Raw genomic sequence first — 21764 nt, forward strand, 5'->3', positions numbered from 1 at the left:
GGCCACCTGGAAGAAGGAAATTCTAAACTAAGACCCACGAGATGAGTGGGAAGAATAATAGAAGGAAGATTATTTCAGTCAGGTAGAATAACATATAAAGTCTGGAGGTAATAGAAAGCACAAAGTACCTTGGAAAATTGACAAACTGACAGAACCCTGGCATGGGTGAAGCATAGAGTATGAGGTGAGAAAGGGCAAACAGTGAGCTAGAAAGATTAGGAGGAGCCAGATCACAGAGGACTGTATGCTGCTGCTGCTGCTAAGTCACTTCAGTCATGTCTGACTCTGCAACCCCATAGACGGCAGCCCACCAGGCTTCCCTGTCCCTGGGATTCTCCAGGCAAGAACACCGGAGTGGGTTGCCATTTCTTTCTCCAATGCATGAAAGTAAAAAGTGAAAGTGAAGTCCTTCAGTTGTGTCTGACTCTTAGCGACTCCATGGACTGCAGCCTACCAGGCTCCTCCGTCCATGGATTTTCCAGGCAAGAGTACTGGAGTGTGGTGCCATTGCCTTCTCCGACAAAGGACTGTATAGGTCATGTTAAAAAGTTTGACATTTATCCTAGAGAAAATGAGAAGTCATTAATTTTTCTCAATATAATAGTTATACGTTTCTTATGCACAGAAATACAAAAAAGAAACAAAAGTCAGTTTATATGTACTTTCTAGATAATCTTTTAAAAAACTCACTGACTCAATGGACATGAGTTTGAGCAAGCTCTGGGAGTTTGTGATGGACAGAGAAGCCTGGCATGCTGCAGTCCATGGATTTGCAAAGAGTTGGACATGACTGAGTGACTGAACTGAACTGTTTAAAAAATAATGTATGAAGTTTGAAAATTCAAACAGTTCAAAATAAAAAATGAAAGTCACACTATTCCCCAACTATGTCACTCTCTCTAGTGGAAACCACCATTAAAAATATCTTTGTGATGATATCCAGGATAAAAATTCCTTATTCTCATAAAAATGTATATACATAGAAATATGTGTGTGTGAATGAAGCAAACACAAAATGCTCATTCTTCTGTACCTTACCTTCTACTTAATGATATTGAATATATTTCTGTATGTGTGTGCATGCACACATACAAACACACACGAGGAATATTTCACCAGTTTTTGTTTAATTAATTAATTAATTTTGATTGGAGGATAATTACTTTATAATATTGTATGAGGATGGGATGATTTCAGAGAATAATATTTCAGCAGTTTGAATGTTATCCTTACCCAAGAGCCCTGTTAATCTCTGTATTTTTCTAATTTCAGTCAATAAGGCAAGCTCTGCTAGAGGATGTTAAGGGCGAAATATACATTTGTGCTTTGTACAAAATAGCTTTGACTGTTGTTTGAAAAGCAGATTTTGGGAAGAAATAATGAAGACAAAAAGCAGCTGCTGTGGGATCTAGCATGCTAAGATCTGAATTATTTGAGTTCTGAGACTGGTTCAAGATGGCAGAGTAAAAAGACATGTGCTAACCTCCTCCTGTGAGGGCACAAAAATCACAACTAACTGAAACCACAACTGACTGCTGAACAATCATTGACAAGAAGACACTGGAACCCACCAAAAAAGGTACCCTGTATGCAAATACAAAGGAGAAGCCCCAGTGAGATGATAGGAGGGACACAATCATGATAAAATCAAATCCCATACTTACCAGGTGTGTGACCCACAAATTGGAGAACAATAATATCACAGAAGTTCTTCTACTGTTGTGAAGGTTCTGAGCCCCACGTCAGGCTTCCCAGCCTGGGGATCTGGCAAAGGGACTAAAACCCCCAGGGAATTTGAAGGCCAGTGGGATTTAATTAGAGGACTTCCACAGGACTAGGGGAAACAGAGACTCCTTTCTTAGAAGGCACACGTAAAATTTGTTGTGCACCAAGCCCTAGAGGAAAGGAGCAGTGACCTGACAGGAGTCTTAACTAGACCCACCTGCTAGTGTTGCAAGGTCTCTTGCAGAAGTTGGGGGTGTCAGTCACTCACAACAGGGACAAAGGCACTGGCAGCAGCAGTTCTAGGAAGTACCCATTGATATGAGCACTTCTGGAGTTCACCATCAGCCCTGCCATAGATCCTGTAGACTCCAGGGCTGGGTCACCTCAGGCCAAACAACTAATAGGGAGCTCATCAATGAATTTGGTAAAGTTGCAGGTTACAAAATTAATACACAGAAATATGTTTCATTTCTATATGCTATCAATGAAAGATCAGAGAGAATTTCAAGAAACAATACCGTTTATCACCCCATAAAAAAGAATAAAATATCTAGGAATATACCTACTTAAGGAGACAAAAGACCTGTACTTCAAAAGCTACAAGACACTGATGAAAGAAATCATTAACACAAGTAGATGGAAAGATACACCATGTTTGTGGATTGAAAGAATCAATATTGTCAAAATGACTATACTATTGAAGGCAATCTACAGATTCTATCAAATTATCATGATATTATTCACAGAACTAAAACAAAAAAATCTTAAAATTTGTATGGAGATACAAAAGACCCTGAATAGCCAAAGCAATCTTAAGAAAGAAAAACAGAGCTGGAGGAATCAGGTTCCCTGACTTCATACTATATTACAAAGCTACAGTCATCAAAAAAGTATGATACTGGCAAAAAAAAAAAAAAAAAAGAAATATAGATCAATGGAACAGGATGGAAAGCTCAGAAATAACCACACACACATATATGGCTAATGAATCTACAACAAAGAAGGCTAGAATACACAATGATGGAAAGACAATTTCTTCAACAAATGGTGCTGGGAAAATTGGACAGCTACATGTAAAAATTCAATTAGATCATTCTTTAGCATCATACACAAAAATAAGCTTAACTTGGATTAAAGACCTAAATGTGACACTAGACACTATAAAACTCCTAGAGGGGAACATAGGCAGAATCTTCTCAGACATAAATTGCAGCAATATACTTTTTGATCTGTCTCCCAGAATAATGTAAATAAAAATAAATAAATAAATGATGCCTACTTAAACTCAAAAGCATTTGTAAAGCAAAGAAAACAATAAACAAAATGAAAAGATAACCCACAGATTGGGAGAAAATATCTGCAAATGATGTGACCAACAAGGGAATAATCCCCCACATTTGCGAACAGCTCAAAAGGCTTAACATCATGAAAATAAACAACCCAATAAGAAAATGGGCAGAAGACTTGAATAGACATTTATCCAAATTAGACATACAGATGGCCAAGAGGCATATGAAAGGACATTCAATATTGCTAGTTATTAGAGAACAGCAAATCAAAACTACAATGAGATAAATCACCTCACATAGGGCAAAATGGCTATCATAAAAATATCCACAAACAACAAATGTTGAAGAGGGTGGTGAGAGAAGGGAACCCTCCTACACTGTGCATGGGAATGTAAATTGGTATAGCCACTATGAAGAACAGTATAGAGGTGCCTTAAAAAACTGAAAATAGAGCTACCATATGACCCTGCAACCCCTCTACTGGGCACATACCTGAGAAAAACATGGTCTGAAAGGATACATGCAACCAAATATTCACGGCAACTCTGTTTACAGTAGTGAAGAAATGGAAGCAACCTAAATGCCCACTGACAGAGGGATCTATAAAGATGTGGTACATATACATAATGGAATATTACTCAGCCATTAAAAAGAATGAAATAATACTATTTGCAGCAACATGGATGGACCTAGACATTGCCATACTGAGTGAAATAAGTCAGACAGGGAAAGAGAAATATTGTATGATATCCATTTTGTGAGGAATCTAAAAAGACATAGACAAATGAACTTATTTATAAAATAGAAACAGTCTCAGAGTATGAACTTATAGTTGCCACAGAGAAAAAAATGGGAGGAAGGCATAGTTAGGGAGTTTAGGATGGATATGTACACACTGCTATATATAAAATGGATACTGAACAAGGACCTACTGTATATCACATGGAACTCTGCTCAATGTTATGTGGTAGCCTGGATGGGAGGGGAGTTTGGGGGAGAATGGATACATGTATACATATGAAGTCCGTTTGCTGTTCATCCGAAATTGTCACAGCATTGTTTATTGCCTCTACTCCAATACAAAGTAAAGTTAAAAAAAAAAAAAAAAAAACAAAACACTAGAAACAGACTTATGGACAGAAAACACACATATGGTTACCAAGGGGGAAAAGAGGGAAGGGAATAAATTAAGAGTATGGGATTAACAGATACATACTAGAACATATAAAATATATAATTTACTATATATCATGGGGAATGATATTCAATATTTTTTAATAACCTATATGCTATATTCCTATACAAAATAAAAATATTTTCTTAAAAAAAAAACAATGTGGAGATTATTACACTGATCCACTATAGAGGTGAGTATGGCTCAGATGAAGGGTATGGCAGTTGAGATGGAGAAAAGTGGGTGAATTCAAAAGATACTTAAGATATAAATGTGTCAACATTTGTCAATGAAATGGATGTGGATAGTGAGAGTGATTTTTCATTCCCATCCCAAAGAAAGACAAGGCCAAAGAATGTTCAAATTGCCTCACAATTGCACTCATCTCACATGCTAGCAAAGTAATGCGCAAAATTCTCTAAGCTAGGCTTCAACAGAAATTCCAGATGTTCAAGCTGGATTTAAGAAAGGCAGATGAACCAGACATAAAATTGCCAATGTCTGCTGGATCATTGAAAAAGCAACAAGAAAATTCCATAAAAATATCTACTTCTGCTTCATTGACTACAATAGAGACTTTGACTGTGTGGATCACAACAAATTGTGGAAATTTCTTCAAGAGATGGGAATACTGGACCATCTTGCTTGCTTCCTGAGAAATCTGTATGCTGGTCAAGAAACAACAGTTAGAACTGGAGGTGGAATAACGAACTGGTTCTAAATTGGGAAAGGAGTACATCAAGGATGTATATTGTCTTTCTGCTTATTTAAAGTACATGCATCATACATCATATGAAATGCTGGACTGGATGAAGCACAAGCTGGAATCAAGATTGTAGGGAGAAATGCTAATACCCTCAAATATTGCCACCTTTATGGCAGCAAACGAAGATGAACTAATGTGCCTCTTGATGAAAGTGAAAGAGAAGACTGAAAAAGCTGGCTTAAAACTCACCATTCAAAAAATAAAGATTATGGCCTCTGGTCCCATCACTTCATGGCAAATAGATGGGGAAACAATGGAAACAGTGATAGACTTTCTTTTCTTGGGCTCAAATATCACTGCAGATGGTGAATACAGCCATGAAATTAAAAGACCTTTGGTCCTTAGAAGAAAAGCTATGACAAACCTAGACAGCATATTAAAAAGCAGAGACATCACTTTGCTGAAAAAAGTCTGTCTAGTTAAAGGTATGGTTTTTCCAGTAGTCATGTATGGATGTGAGAGGTGGACCATAAAGAAAGGTAAGCACCAAGGAATTGATGATTTTGAACTGTGGTGTTGGAGGAGACTCATGAGAGTCCCTTGGACTGCAAAAAATCAAACCAGTCAGTCCCTAAATGAAATCACTTCTGAATATTCACTGGAGGGACTGAGGCTGAAGCTGAAGCTCCAATACTTTGGCTACCTGATGCGAAGAACTGACTCACTGGAAAAGACCCTGATGTTGGGAAAGATTGAAGGCAGAATGAGAAGGAGACGACAGAGGATCTGATAGTTGGATGGCATCACTGGCTCGATGGACATGAGTTTGAGCAAGATCTGGGAGTTGATGATAGACAGGGAACTCTGGGGTGCTGCTGTCCATGGGGTCAAAAAACATCAGACATGACTGAGCTACTGAACTGAACTGAAGTTTTGGGATTTAAATCTAGTTTCTACACTCTTACTGGAGAAGGAAATGACAATCCACTCCAGCACTCTTGCCTGGAAAATCCCATGGATGGAGGAACCTGATAGGCTACAGCCCATGGGGTCACAAAGAGTCGAACATGACTGACTGACTTCACTTCACTTCACTTCACTTCTACACTCTTAATAATGTTTTCATATTGTAAATTTGTATATTGCAGGGGATTCAAACTGCAACTCATGGGCCAAATTTGGTCTGCTGCTTGTTTTTGTAAATTAGCTTTTATTGGTATATAGATATACCCAATGTACTATAATGGCCTATTTTAATAGTTATGAGAGAAAGTGACTATATGTTTTGCACACAAATTATTTACAAGCTAGAGTTTTACTGAAATAGTTTACCAATTCCTGGTCTATAGGTATCAACTTAGACCTTTTTAAGGTGATCCTTGAGGAAAGGCACTAAAAATACGCCCAGGATTTGCATACGTTGGTATTGGGTGCCCTTTCAGTGAACTGCTGAATGAATAATATAGGCACAGAAATCTGGCCTAGCTGGCTTCCTGCAGCCTTCACTGTGTTGACTCAAGCATATCTATAAGATCTGTTTGTTGTTATCATTTGTGAGTCAGAACACAGGTCTTATCCCTACCCCTCCCTCTCATAAATGCCTTAAAGCCTGGACTTGGATCCCAGCTTAATGGGTTTGATATCTACCTTCCCACCTCCAGCTTCAAGGTCTACATTTGTGCTAAGTGGGGGAAGAGGCAGATAGTCCTAGGGCCTGCTGTTACCTGATCTAGCTTCCCTTGATCATCTCTAAAGGAGCTGAATAAATGGTGGTTCCTCCCTTCTCCCTACTGGTGCTTCTACTTGCCTTAGCCTGAGATGCAGTCTGTAGGGGTAGCTCCTAAGTGTATAGGCACCTTTAGGCACCTCCAGTGTTTTATGACCCAGACTTTGCCCCACTGCCTCAGTCTTTGAAACTCCTCCTCCCTGGACCCTGCTCCAGATACTTTAAATTCGAGAGAGAAAAAAATAATGTGTCGAGACTGCCTGGGGAACAGCACCTGCTCCTAGTCAAGATCACCTCATCACAAGTAAGGATACTAGATGGTGGAACTGCCATCATACCTGTTTCCTTCCTATAGCTGAGGGTAGATGTAGTCCTTCCCAAAAAGACATGGAGTTCTCCACAAATTACTCTGCACCCACTCTTTTCTTACACTTTGCATGTTTAAAACCTCTTTTTCTTCTACTCTTAATATCAAGAATGTGGTTTCTTCATGGAATCCTAGATATGTAAGTTTATAGGGCTAAGAGAGTCTATATCTAGTTTAAGGCCCTCAATGTACAAATGGAAAGACTTAGGCCCAAAGAAGAGGAAGTCCTGTGCCAAGGCGCCACATAGATGATTACTTCAAGAGCAAGCCAGGGAAGGAACTTGGGTCACTTGACTCAGGCTAGTGATTTTTCACTATCCTCTCTTTCTAGCAAGAACAAAGATGGCCTTTGCTTTTAAACAAATTCAGACTCCAGCTTCACTCAGAGATTTTGGAACCCATTTTGATATTTTTTAGTTCCATTTTAAAAAATTTAATATTTCCAATTCTTCTGGGTCTTCCTAGGTTTTAGGATGCTGATCTATGTTAATCCAAGCTATCTACTAGCTGCATCCGGTCTCCACAATGAAAAATATGAGTAATATGAACCTGGGAGTTCACTTAGGGAGCTGCTAAAAATGGCAGTGGCAGAGTTAATGTACATTTTTTAAAAAATTTAGTAGTGACTGGTGGACAGCAGGCACTCAATTATTGTGAAGTCACTTCCCTCATTGCAAAATGGCTTTCTGGGTTTCTCCATTAAGTAGCAGAGTGTGGTAGTGTAGTGACTAAGAGACTAGACAGACCTACTACAATTCCCCCCTCTTATTAACGGTGTGACTTTGAACAGTTACTTTCCCTCTCAGAGTCTGCTTTTCTTCAGTTGTAAAATACGAATTAGCATATTCGTTTCATAGAATAATCGTGAATATTAAATAAGAATGTATGTAAAGTGGTTAACATAGGGACTAGCATGTAGAAAGCTCTTTGTTTTATTACCAGTTTTATTTTTCTCTATTATCAAGCAACCATGGTCTCAGAATAATAGCAGGGCTGATAACTGCTTCACAACAAGAGAAAGTGTTGGGGATGGGAGCTCTTCTTACATCTCATAACCCTTGCAGTGGGACCTATTTCTTAAAGGGGGGTATTGGAATCTTTCTATGAGGTTTCACTAGCTTCACTGACAGTGCATTTCCTCCTCCCTTTCAGCAAATAGCAATCAGCAAGCTGAGATAACAGAAGGGCAACCCACCCTCTTGTAATTCCTCCGGAAATCCTAACCGGGATTTGGAAAACACCCGGATATGGTTAAAGAACCATACCCGGGTTTTGTACCAATCCAGGTCCGAAACAAGACATTCCAGTAGATTAGTTTCTGGAAAAGAGGGCAACCAGAACTGCCCCAGCCTCCATTCACTCCTCCCCAGTAACACCAGCCAATTGGAGCCCTGGACTTTGTTTATGAGAAAGGCCTTGTAACCCAGGATACTAACTGAGCAGGGCTGGCAGACTCATGCTGGGGTCTGCAGTTTAGCCTCAGTAGGCCGCTGACATGAATATTGAAGGGTTTTCTCCAGCAAAGGTAAGCTTCCTCTGCCCCTTTCTAAACCCTACCTCCTTCTCTTTGAAACACAAAACAAAAAATAAAACTTTTATTCAGCTTGGTTTAGAGAAATCCTGGGCCCACAGGGAGAGAAAGTCAGTGGCTGAGAAGAAGGAAGCACGGCTGAATGTGCAGGAAAGTTAAAATGTAAAATATGCTCTCTTTGTTCCTCTCATCAAAATGGCCAGGGACATTGCTCAGCTGTTTCAGAGATGATCCTGGAGTTGTAGAGAGTAGTTAATTTTCCTGTTAAAATAGTATGCTCATTTCTTGGTCTCAGTTTGTGAGGTTTATTGAGGTGATGCTGCTGCTGCTAAGTCACTTCAGTCGTGTCTGACTCTGTGCGACCCCATAGACAGCAGCCCACCAGGCTCCCCCTTTCCTGGGATTCTCGAGGCAAGAACACTGGAGTGGGTTGCCATTTCCTTCTCCAGTGCATGGAAGTGAAAAGTGAAAGTGAAGTCGCTCAGTCGTGTCCAACTCTTCGCGACCCCATGGACTGATGGAACACTTAAAAACAATCACTTACTTTCATACTTTGAGATCCAGATTGGCACAGAGCAAGGCAGTAAATGATAGATGAACTAAGCTATCAGCTTAAAATCTAAATTGTTTCTCACACTTAGTGCCTAAGTAGAAGAAATGTTTTAGAAAATATGGGCTTAAATTCTGGCCTTGCCAGTAACTGGTTGCTTGGCTTTAAGCAAACCCCTTTATCTCTCTGGTCTCCATTTTCTATATGTCATGTCAAGGGGTTGAAAAAGTATAGTTTCTAGAAGTTTTTATGGATGTATGAATCCATTAATGCATTAAGACTTTTACTAATCATTTATTGTATTCTAAGCCCTTTGAAAGGGGCTCATGCATCCATTATTTTGTTTGATCCTCAAAACAATTTGTGAAATATTATCCATAATTTTGGATGAGAAAACTGAGGCAAAATAGGTGAAATTAACTTGTTGAAAGATACATAGCTATTATAGGCAAAAAAATTTCAACCCAGGTCTTATAGTTTCATATCAGTATACTTTCTATTATACCACAACTAGGGTATGAGGACATAAAGAAACCCCCCTAATATAAATGCACATATGTAGTGAAATCATATTGTCCCAGGAAAAGCACAGTGCTGATATACATGATTGTCAGGCTAAAGGATCTTAAGTTCTAGTACTAGCTCTTAGGACTTAGAGACTTAGAGTCTCTCCAACTGGACCTCGATTTCCCCACTTCTGACATAGTAGAATACAATGATAATGATTAAAAATAATATAAATTGTACTTGTGTTATATGGAATCTTTTGAGGCTCTCAACACTCTCTTGATTTTCCCTTCTAGTAAAAAAAAAGCCCCATACCGCCTAAAGGTGAGGAAATCCCCTATTTGGAGTCACAAGGTGAAGAAAAGCCACAAAAACATTAAGAAAGTGGAAGACCAAAAGGTCAGTCTTGATAGCAGGTTCTATTAATAAGACTTCTGAAATTGGAGACAAAATCTCTAGGACAGCTCAGCATTTCTGTGTTCAGTTGAGTGATCCTTTGTCCAGGATAAGCTTGTCCAGGCCAGTATACTCCAACTCAGAGAGAAAAGAGCATTATCACATTAAAGGAACAACTTGAAAATTCTAGGAAAAACAGTGATGCAAATTGTGGATAAAGGGGACCAGGCCCAGGTAACATTGGGATGACAAGAAAGTAAGGTTTGTCTAGTCTCAGTGTATATTAACTAAATTATGTCTAATTCAAAGTATCCCAGAAATTCTTTCTTTCTCCCTCCCCTCCTTTGAGTACCTCTTCCTTCTGTCCTCCTTTTTAACTTTCCTCCAGGATTCTTCCTCATATTATTTCATTTCCCCTTTCCCCTTTTACCTTTTCCTTTTATTTTTCCTCCTCAGTCTGGCCTTTCTATAAGATCTCCTCCTGTGGGCTCAACTGATTAAAAATAGCCCTCCCCAAATGAATAATTTATGTAGGGCTTCCAAATCCTTCATCTCATTTGATTTTCATAGCAAACTAATCAGGAGGCCAAACCAGAGATTATCTCCATTTAAGAGATGAGAAAACTCAGGTTCAAGAAACTAAGTGACTTGTTCCATGTTATACAACTAGTAAATGATGATTCCAGAATTAGAATCTATTTTTTCTGAGTCTGCTGCTGCTGCTGCTAAGTCACTTCAGTCGTGTCTGACTCTGTGCGACCCCATAGACGGCAGCCCACCAGGCTCCCCCGTCCCTGGGATTCTCCAGGCAAGAACACTGGAGTGGGTTGCCATTTCCTTCTCCAATGCATGAAAGTGAAAAGTGAAAGTGAAGTCGCTCAGTCGCATCCAACCCTCAGCGACCCCTGGACTGAAGCCTACCAGGCTCCTCCGTCCATGGGATTTTCCAGGCAAGAGTACTGGAGTGGGGTGCCACTGCCTTCTCCATTTCTGAGTCTAGACTCTTTCAATTTTACTATGAAATATACAAATGATTCTAAAAGAATCTTATGGGTTCTCCCTTTCTTTTGTTTTATAATAATAAACTTAATTTAAAAACAACAATGGTAATAGCAACAACAAATGCATCTTTGGGAATGAAATAGGAAATTAGTGACTAGAGGAAATGAGAAATTATATTTATCAGATACTTACTAAGTCCCTATCTATTTCTTTCAAACACATTTGAAAACAGTACTCAAACCTGAGTTTATCTGATTCAAAAGTTCTGGTTCTTTTCATTATATTATTTTGCTTCCAAAGAAACTAATCTCAGCCATATACATGTGCCTGTATGCTTACAATGTGTTATTGTATATAGGAACTTATGAATGTGTTTGTGTTATGGATATCCATAAAATGTTAAAGCTTTGTGAGCCTGGCAATTTTCGTTTCTAAATCTATTTCCTTATCTGTAATAATCATAGCTACTAAAGCCTTTTGGTCTTTTACTGGTGCACTAAATATTTATTTGTGTTCTATTCACTTAAAGATCTTATTTCATTTAATCCTCAGAACTACCCTGAGAAGTAGTAAATAATATTAATTCCATTTAAGATGAAAACACAAGGGCCAGAGAAGTAAAGCAGTTTATCAAGTCACACAGCTAGGAAAAGTGAAGCCAGGGTTTTTTTTAGGTAGTCTGATTCCAAAGCCTGTGTCTTCAATGTAAAATGTAACTGCAGGGCTCCCATCAAAGTATCTTTCAATAGATACACAAAGACTTCTAAGATACTACATCCACTCTCAAGGGATTTATAGTCCAAGCTGGTAAATAAAGACAGTTCATGAGGCAGCTTATGAGACAAAAGTAATAATAATAAAAAGTCTGACTTCATGCCATTTTATGCTATTTAGAGTAAGTAGTTCTTCAGAGGACAGTGATATAAAGAGGCTACAGGGGGCCTTCTGGAGCATGTAAGATTTAAGTTAGCCCTTAGAGTTGAAATATATAATGTGTGGGAGACAGTAAAGGTAAATTAACAAATTGTCACCAGGAGGGAGAAAGATGAGGAAGGAAACCAACAGTTATAGTTTGTTATATTCTAAACACTAATTGTCCTGGGGCCTTTTCATGTAAGTTTTCTAATTTACTTCTCCAAAGCTTATAGTATTAGATATATTTTATAGATAAGAAAACAGGTTCAGAGTGCCTAAGTATTACCCAAGTCTACACAATTGGTCTGCAGGAAAGCCAAGTTTTAGAAGAATCCAAGGCAATGTGCTTAGTCACTTCAGTCATGTCCTACTCCCTGCAACCCCATGGACCATGGCCCGCCAGGCTCCTCTGTCCATGGGATTCTCCAGGGAAGGCAGGTTCTCCCCCATATCAAGGGCTTCTTCCAAATGCCATATGAAAACTGAGGGTTACACACTTGGGCCACTGCTTTGTGTGGAAGGGTTTGAGAATTTTTAGAGAGGTCCATAGTTCTATTTATCAATCAAGGTAAATAAATATCTGGACATTTCCTATCCACATGTGACTCTGTGCATATTTTTACTTTCTGTTTTCATTTAAAATCCCTAATATCATGTGGTTAGGTTGAGGATTTAGTGAAATAATTTATGTAAAAACTGAGCATCATGTTTTTTGTAATTTCTCTATGAATGATTGTTATCATCATTATTATCATCATCATGAATGATACTCATTAGATGTATCTTTGCCTATATAAATATATATGTGTCTCTCTAGAAGTGATCATAACTACATGTGATTGCTTATTTCAGAGTATATGGGGTATTCTCAGATATGACAATAGCTATAAACACATACAAGCATACCTTGGAGATATTGCAGGTTCAGTTCCAAACTTCTGCAGTAAAGTTCATGCTGTAATAAATCTTCACACTTTTTTTTTTTATTTTTTAGTGCATATAAAAGTCATGTTTATGCTATACTGTAGTCAATTAGGTGTATAATAGCATTATGTCTTTAAAAATGTACATGTATCAATTTTAAAATATTATTGCTAAAAAGTGCTAAACATCACCTGACAATGCAGAACTGCCACAAATCTTCAGTTTGTAAAAAACATGATGTCTGTGAAGTAAATTAAAGTGAAGCATAATAAAGCAAGATATGCCTGCAAATGTTCTCTGTGCATGTGCAAATATATTTTGTGAAAAGTAGTATAGCATGGTAATTAACATGAAACTAATATAATATTGTCAATCACTTATACTTCAGAAAAAGAAAAACATAAACACTGAACACATACTCCCTTTACCACACAAGCCAACTCTGCTAATTGTTAACTATGGGAACTTTGACAAATTACCTCATATCTCTGTTTTATAGTTCTTCTTTCTAATAATATGGGGATAATAAAGATATTTGCTTCATAGTACTGTTGTGAGGATTGAATGATTTATTCTGTAAAACATTTTGAACAATGTCTGACATATACACACATTATAAATATTGACTGTTATTATTTTAAACTGAAGTATAGTTGATTTTCAATATTGTGTTAATTTCTGGTATATACCAAAGTGATTCAGAAATATATATATTCTTTTTCAGATTTTTTCCATTATAGGTTATTATTATTATTATTATGACAGTGACTAAGGCTCTATGTGACACTGTGGAACTAATGTGTATGCAAGTGTGTGTGTCTCTGCTTTTAGATAAGACTGCATGTGTCTGTGTATATGCAAGTGTATGTATATTTGTGTATATGTTATTTTGATTGTGTTTCTTGGATTGACTGTGTCTGTGGATGGTATGACTGAGTGCTTCATATCAGCCCCAAGAAGTCTAACTGCCTTGTTGATGTATCAGAATGAGAGACTAGAGGCTTAGTTCTAACTCTGAGTCAAGATTGGACACATGAAATGGATTTGTGCATTGCAAAGAAACAGCAAAGAATATTTCTTTTGATAAATGTGCTAAGTTCACAGCTCGGTGTATTTTCATAGACTGAACACATCCACGTAATCAATAGTTAAATTGAGAAACAGAACATTACCTAAAAGCCTTCTTCTTCTTCCCTACCAGCCAGTGATCCCTACCTTAAGGGCAAACATTATCCTAGCTTCTAACAGCATAGATCGGCTTTGCCTATTTTGTACTTTACATAAATGAAATCATATAATATGTACTTCTGTGTCTGGTTTCTTTCTGCAATATTATATTTGTGACAGGCATCTATATTTTCATGTAGTGTTAGTTTGCTCATTACTATTGCTATACAGAATTTCATTATATAAATAAAATACAATTTACTCATCCATTATAGTGTCGTGGGCATGTTGGCTGTTTCCAGTTTGCATCTATGAACATTATAGCAAATGATTTTTGCTGAATTCTCATTTGTTTTTAAGCACAGTTTATAGGGTATGGAAAGTGATAATGATGAAAATAGAGACACAGGGAGAATTAGTGATTTCACTTGGGTACTGAGTGAGTAACAGTGACTCAGTTAGGCTACTGATGCTTGTTTCCTAATTTGAGGGCCAGAGTATACTCTTCTTTTTACACTGCTGAAGAAAATGAACTCATATTTCTCTTCTGAAGAAAGTGATACCTTAAAAAAGTCAGTACAAGTGACTTTTTAACTTTTCCTTCCAAAGTCCAATGTGTAGAGATCCTTGAACACTTGTTGAAAGGAATCAGATAAGGCAGAGATTCTAGGCTAGTCAGTTTTTATGTTCTCAGTCACTCAGTCTAGGTCTTGCCTCTTACTTTTCCAGACACATTCAAAGTCCTTTTGTTCTCTTTCTTCCTTACCAGAAGTTATTCATTTGCCTGTTTCCCAGAGTAACGTGGGCCATGGAGTCAGGCCATCTCCTCTGGGCTCTGCTGTTCATGCAACCTCTGTGGCCCCAACTGACTGATGGGACTACTAGAGTCTACTACCTGGGGATCCAGGATGTGCGGTGGAACTATGCTCCTAAGGGAAGGAATATCATCACGAACCAGCCTCTGGAAAGTGACATGTAGGTTTAATCTCTTGTGAAATTAGAGATGGAGTTAGGGAGGGGCACCCTTGAGGTCAGTAGGTAGCTCTTGAGGACCTTTTCCTAGGATGTGGTTGCAGTCAGCTCCAGATCTCTCTGGGCCATAATCCCAGGGTGCATTTCCTGAGAAACAACTAATTGACCCAGGAGACAGTATCTCATATGGAGTCTGCTTTTCCACACTGAGATGCCTCAGCATTTTTAGGGTCTTAAAGGTCATTCCATATTTCCTTGATTTCTAAGGTGATATCCACTATGCTGTTTTAATAATAGGTGTTTAGCTTTTAAACAGGAAAGAAACATGAAATATATACAGTGTTTGTAAGATGTGTGTGGTGTATGTATGCTGCAAATAGTTCAATGGAACTATACTGATTTAAGATATGTGAAAATGTGAAAAAATAAGATCAGCCTTAGAATCAAGGAAAAAACAGTAATAGCTATCACTTATATAACATTTTGTAACAGGCACCATATTAGAAATTTATATACTTTGTCTCACCTAATTCTTATAGAAACTAGGAGGTGAATATGAATATTCTCATCTTACAGATGAGAAAACTGAGGCTGAGGGAGATCAAATGACTTCCCCAAGTCCAACAGTAAATGGAAAATTTAGGATTTGAACCTGGGTAATGTGGATACAAAGTTGGTACTCCTCTCGCCATTCAGCCTCTCACAGATCCTACAGGAATAAATTTTCTTGATCTTAGAGCTCTGCATGCATTCCAGAAATATCAGCTGAAAAAAATTAATGTATTAAAAAATCTTTTGTGATCAGGAATCATGTTGTCTCTCCAAAGCATCAGAGTTTTCCAAAGTTGACAGTAACATCTCAGAGTTCTCTAGGAAGAATTTGAGTAAGAAAAAGTCATCCTTTTTTTTGATGAACGATCTTTCTAATTACCTAGTTTTGGAGTCACAGAATCTGGATTAAAAGTATCCTTGAAGGATAACTTTGTTATCCCCCATTTCCAATACAATGAAGTAATACATAACATTGTGGTTTTTTTCTATAACTATTTCCCAAGCATTTTTCTAAACTCTTTTCACCAGTAACAGCTGGTACCATGATTGCCTCCATCTTACAGATGGAGAAATTATACTCAGAGAAGTTAAGTAAACTGTTAAAAGTCCTACAGATTTGAAAATGGCAATCCATGCATGCTAGGTCACTTCAGTCGTGTCTGACTCTTTGTGATCCTATGGACTGTAGCCCACCAGGCTCCTCTGTCCATGGGGATTCTCCAGGCAAGAATATGGGAGTGGGTTGCCATGCCCTTCTTCAGGGGAAATGGCAATATTGGCATTTAATTGAAACTTCCTGACTCCAGAGTTTATGATCTTAACCATTATGCTGTAAGACTTCCCATATATAGCAGGATAACAGTAAGTCAAGCCAACTGGATAGGAAGTTGAGCACTTAAAAAGGGTCAGTTCATAGTTGGTTGCCTCCTCACTACTATATATTAGGCTGTAGTGAGTGAATCTGCCTATTTTATAGGTTGTGTGCATGAGTGGTAAATCGCTTCAGTCATGTCTGACTCTTTGTGACCCCATGGATTATAATCCGCCAGGCTCCTCTGTCCATGGGATTCTCCATGCAAGAATACTGGAGTGTGTTGCCATGCTCTCCTAAAGGGGATCTTCTCAACCCTGGATCAAACCTGCATCCCTTATGTCTCCTGTATTGTCAGGAGGGTTCTTTACCACTATCCCACCTGAGGAACCCATTTTGTAGGTTAAAAGTGCATATCGGCAAATTCATACACTCTAAGTTAATACTTCTCATTGTCTAACAATCAGATCCTAGCCTAAGGCTTTAATATTTTGATCAGTACAATCCCATTTCTTCTTATTTTGCCCTAAACAATAATGGTCACTTTTTGGTCAGCTTCCTCTAGAAGAAAGGCAAAAATGTGAGTCTCTCTTTCCTTCCTTCCCAGAGTAGCTGCTAGCTTCTTGAAGTCTGACAAGAACCGAATAGGGAACAGCTACAAGAAGACCATCTACAAGGAATACAAGGATGGCTCATACATGGATGAAATGGTCCAGCCAGCCTGGTTGGGCTTCCTGGGGCCAGTGTTGAGGGCTGAGGTGGGAGATGTCATCCTTATCCACTTGAAGAATTTTGCCACTCGTCCCTATACCATCCATCCCCATGGTGTATTCTATGAAAAGAACTCAGAAGGTAAAATATCCCATCCTTTATTTCTCCTACTTGCAACAAATATCCCTTTTTCTTTACTGTCTTATGAGAGAGAGAGAAGCTGGGAATGAAGATAATCTTCTTTTTTGAACTGAGGTGCCAGTTACTCTCCCCAGAGAAAATATGGATACCATTATCAGCTCTGCTATTCATACACTGTGTAACTTTGGGCAAGTCACTGCCCATCTCTAAACCTCAATTATTCTTTAAAAATGTAGAGATTCAATTTACCTTTTATCACAAAAAATTACTTGAATGGAATTCCCATAAAATATTTGACTGTTTTGGAAATAGAGGAGTGTTCTGTGAATTTTCTTCTTAATAGAAAGATTGGTTTACTCATCCATAGCTCCCACTATCCCAGGCCCAACAGTTTATAATACGGACACACCAGTGAGTGAGGAATAGAGAAATCAGAAGGTCCTAACTTGATTGTTAACTCCCTGTATCATCTTGGACAAGTTATTTTCCCTCTGTTTTCTCTTTCATAAGTAGACCATTTGATAATTGAGCTGCCTTCAGACTGAAATTCTGTGGTTGTCTGCTTTTTGTTTTCCAAAGTGAGTGCTCAGAGGAAGGGAATTTTTATTCTCTCTTACTTCCATGTCATTGGCTTTGCACTGGAGCATTACTAGGTTAAGCTGTATAGTACTTTCAATGGCCATATCTCCTTCCCCAAGGGCTGCTACCTTTTTAACCAGCTGTTGATTTATAGTCTAGGGTTCTTGACTAGATATTACCTGAATCTGGCCTTCCTCAGGTTGTGAGGAATACTGTGCTGAACTTTAGAACTCTACCTTCCACAAAACTGAAACTAGATATCTCATATGTCAGCACTCTCCTGATTTCTCTATCTGCTAGGTCTCTCTCACCCTGGGACTGAGCATGTGCAATTTCAATTTTTAGGTTCTTTGTATCCAGATGGTTCCTCTGGTTGGTTGAAAGCTGATGATTCTGTACCCCCAGGAGGCAGCCACATCTACAACTGGACCATTCCAGAAGGCCATGCACCCACTGATGCTGACCCAGCATGCCTCACCTGGGTCTACCATTCTCATGTAGATGCTCCACGAGATATTGCTACTGGTCTCATTGGACCCCTTATAACCTGTAAAAGAGGTATAAGCCCCAAGTGTGAGCTGAAGATACAATTTGGGATATCTAGAGGGAGCTGTGATATAATTGAATCACCTACATATTGAGCAACAGCCTGGAGAGCATTAATTTAACACCCCCATTTTTCAGCAGGAATAAACTCTACCAAACTCCCTTTTCACTATTTTTTTCTATTTAATTATTTAAAACAAACAAACAAACAAAAATATTAAAAAAAATACTTTGCTACTTTTTTTTCTTATTTCATTAAAAAAAACCTCAAATTAGTAATGATGAAAATCAAGTTACATAAGAATAAATGTGTATTAATAGTTTTTTGAATAGTATTGAAAGTGTAGCCATCAGAATTTGGGGAGGATTGTAAGTTTGGTTGGAAATGTGATATGTTTAAGGTATAGTCAGTCCTGAAGACCTGTGTGTTGTGGTCAGATTAAGGCCCTGAGTTGAAGACATAGGCAGGGATGATGGGAGGGAATTATTCTAGATTCTATGTACTTCACCTTCAAGTCCTAGGCTCAACTGAACTGGTGACTTTATCTAAGGAATTTGGAAATAGAAATTAGCAGCAGAAGGTTCTATCTACTTTTCTGTTGCTGATGGACTCTTAAGGCTCCACTCTTTCTATTCTTACTTGTGAGTACCCCTTACAGCTTACTGTTCCTAAACAAAGAAGGTTCTTAAAGGCTCTTTTCTTACTTTCAATAGGAACCCTGGATGGGAGCTTCCCTCCTCGGCGGCAGGATGTGGACAATGATTTCTTCCTCCTATTTAGTGTGATAGATGAGAATCTTAGCTGGCATATCAATGAGAACATTGCCACTTACTGCTCAGACCCTGCCTCAGTGGACAAAGAAGATGAGGACTTTCAGAAGAGCAATAGGATGCACGGTGAGCTGGGAGTAATTGACCACATATAACAGTGAACACTGATTGAGGTTCTCCACTGGGCCTAGTATTTGGTGAATGTTTTCACATACCTGGTTCTTTTTAATCCTCATGAGGACCATGAGTAGTAGGCGGCTTTTCCATGTTTCACTCATGAGTAAACCAGGGCTGTAGGATTACACAGAAAATAAACAGCACAGCTAAAATTCCAACCCTAATCTCTCTGACCTCATAGACTATGCTCTTGCCATTAGGTACCTCGCCTTATAATATGGAACAGCCCAGGGTTGTTAATTTCAAAGTCATATACTCTATGCTTAGTCACTGGCTAGGGTTGCCCAATGATATAAGTAGTTAACATTTCTTTGTTCTAAAAAGGATGAAAACTGGAAAAAATTACATGTTTTGTAGAGAAAAGAAATGAGTTCCCATAAGGGTGTTCAGTTCAATTCAGTTCAGTCTCTCAGTCATGTCCGACTCTTTGCGACCCCATGAACTGCAGCACGCCAGGCCTCCCTGTCCATCACCAATTCCCAGAATCCACCCAAACCCATGTCCATCAAGTCGGTGATGCCATCCAACCATCTCATCCTCTGTCGTCCCCTTCTCCTCCTGCCCTCAATCTTTCCCAGCATCAGGGTCTTTTCAAATGAGTCAGCTCTTCGCATCAGGTGGCCAAAGTATTGGAATTTCAGCTTCAACATCAGTCCTTCCAATGAACACCCAGGACTGATCTCCTTTAGGATGGACTGGTTGGATCTCCTTGCAGTCCAAGGGACTCTCAAGAGTCTTCTACAGCACCACAACCATTTTAATTAAATTTGAAACAAAAAGCACAGAAGTCCTAAGGCATGGACAGAAAATGGATTTTAGAAATGAAAAAAGTTGCTTTTGCTTTTATTTAATTATAGGAGTGATTTACATAGTGACAGAGGTAGGCTCAAAACCAGAGTCCCAAGGGGAGGTGAAAACTCAAGGGGAATATGTGAAAGATGGTTTGGACAGCTCAAATTTCTCTTGAGTTTTATACCAATTGCTTGTAATGACAATTAGTTAACTTGACAATTTCCCTGTGGAAATTTCAGAATGAAATTGGCCTAGAAGGAAAGAAGGCTTATAAATAAAACTCCATTTCTTAGAAAGCTTCCTCAGATTGCTACGTTCAAATCCTGGCTCTACCACTTCATACCTCTGTGGTTTTGGGAGAGAAGTATTAATAACTTTACCTCTCTGAGCCTAGATTTTCACATTTTTTTTCCATACCAGTGAATTCTGCCTATTTCCCAGGATTGTTTGTGAGATTTATATGAGATGATGCATATGGTCAGCACAGTTTACTCTTCGAAACCTCACCTAAGTGTTACATATTATTATTATCAGATGGTAAGGCTTCTCTCTTTGGGCTATCATTTCCTAACTCTGATATTTTCTTTGTGTTTTATTTTGCAGCAATAAATGGCTTTGTATTTGGAAACTTGCCAGATCTAAGTATGTGTGCACAGAAACGTGTGGCCTGGCACTTGTTTGGCATGGGCAATGAGGTAGATGTCCACACAGTTTTCTTCCATGGACAGATGCTGACCATCCGAGGTCATAGAACTGATGTGGCTCATATCTTTCCAGCCACTTTTGTGAGTGCTGAGATGGTGCCCCAGGAACCTGGCACCTGGTTAATCAGCTGCCAAGTGAATAGTCATTTGCAAGGTGAGATCCAACATCTCTGATCCTTTAGATATAGGAGGTAGGTGGCAGTGATGGTTATCAGGAGCCTGGGTTTCTGACCTGGAGCCATAAGATTGGTCTTTCAGGTGAGATAACTGGATGTAAACGATGAAACATTAGAATTCTGGGATTCCAGGTTCCTTCTTGGCTCAGTCATTAAATTGCAGGTTGACCTTGGGCATGCTCTCTGGGTTTTATCTTCCCCATCTCTAACATAAGATAGTAGAGGAATGGATGAGTGAACCTTTGGTAAGTCATGTCACATTTTTTGTGTCTATGTTTCCTCATCTGAGGATTGCAATAATAATTCCCACCTTAAAAAGTTGTAAAGATGTTTCAGAGAAATAATGGGATTTTGAAGCTTAGAGATGAGGGAATGATGAGACCAAGACTGGATACAAGAGAAGAAAATGAGCACTCAAATGTGCAGTTGGAAGATAGGCACTTAAATCTTAATTCTACCTCTGACTAGCTGTGTAATCTTGGGCAAGTTATGTAACCTCTCTGATCCTTAGAAAGAAAACTTCATCTGCAAAAGGGGACATTAAGTCTGTTTCACAGGCTAGTTATGAGGACTGAAGGAAGTAACTAAAATATGTAAATCACCCAAAAAAGGTTCTAGCAGATAGTACACATTCAATGAAAATGAATATCCTTATTTCCTCTTTCTTCATAGCTCAAATTTCTAATTTCAAATTTCAGATCTCCTTGGGATGTTGTGAGACTCAAATGAGATAATGTACCTGAATGACCTCTATACATAGCTAAGCAAATATAACACAGTATCATCTATTACCACTATGCCTCAATGTAATAACTCCACTTTTGGAAACACTACTTAGAATCTACACTTTACT

At 38.5% G+C, this 21764-nt stretch overlaps 1 protein-coding gene across 4 annotated transcripts in view; it reads left to right on the top strand.

The window, feature by feature from the left end:
• The first annotated feature begins 8247 nt into the window (after window positions 1–8247).
• Window positions 8248–21764, top strand: part of HEPH (hephaestin) — a 134774-nt gene continuing 121257 nt past the window's right edge. For 2 of the 4 annotated variants that reach the window (XM_025276018.2, XM_025276019.2), the window contains exons 1-6: window positions 8248–8512; window positions 14749–14954; window positions 16922–17166; window positions 18091–18303; window positions 19006–19188; window positions 20635–20889. In XM_025276018.2, coding sequence (XP_025131803.1) covers window positions 8483–8512; window positions 14749–14954; window positions 16922–17166; window positions 18091–18303; window positions 19006–19188; window positions 20635–20889 — 1132 coding nt within the window. In that variant the 5' untranslated portion in view covers window positions 8248–8482. Of the gene's footprint in view, window positions 8513–9871; window positions 9975–14748; window positions 14955–16921; window positions 17167–18090; window positions 18304–19005; window positions 19189–20634; window positions 20890–21764 lie in introns of all 4 variants that reach the window. The other 2 variants (XM_025276020.2, XM_025276023.2) reach the window with 2 other exon arrangements.

The sequence above is a fragment of the Bubalus bubalis genome, chromosome X, assembly GCF_019923935.1.
Source record: "Bubalus bubalis isolate 160015118507 breed Murrah chromosome X, NDDB_SH_1, whole genome shotgun sequence".
In the NCBI taxonomy this organism is placed as follows: Eukaryota; Metazoa; Chordata; class Mammalia; order Artiodactyla; family Bovidae; genus Bubalus; species Bubalus bubalis.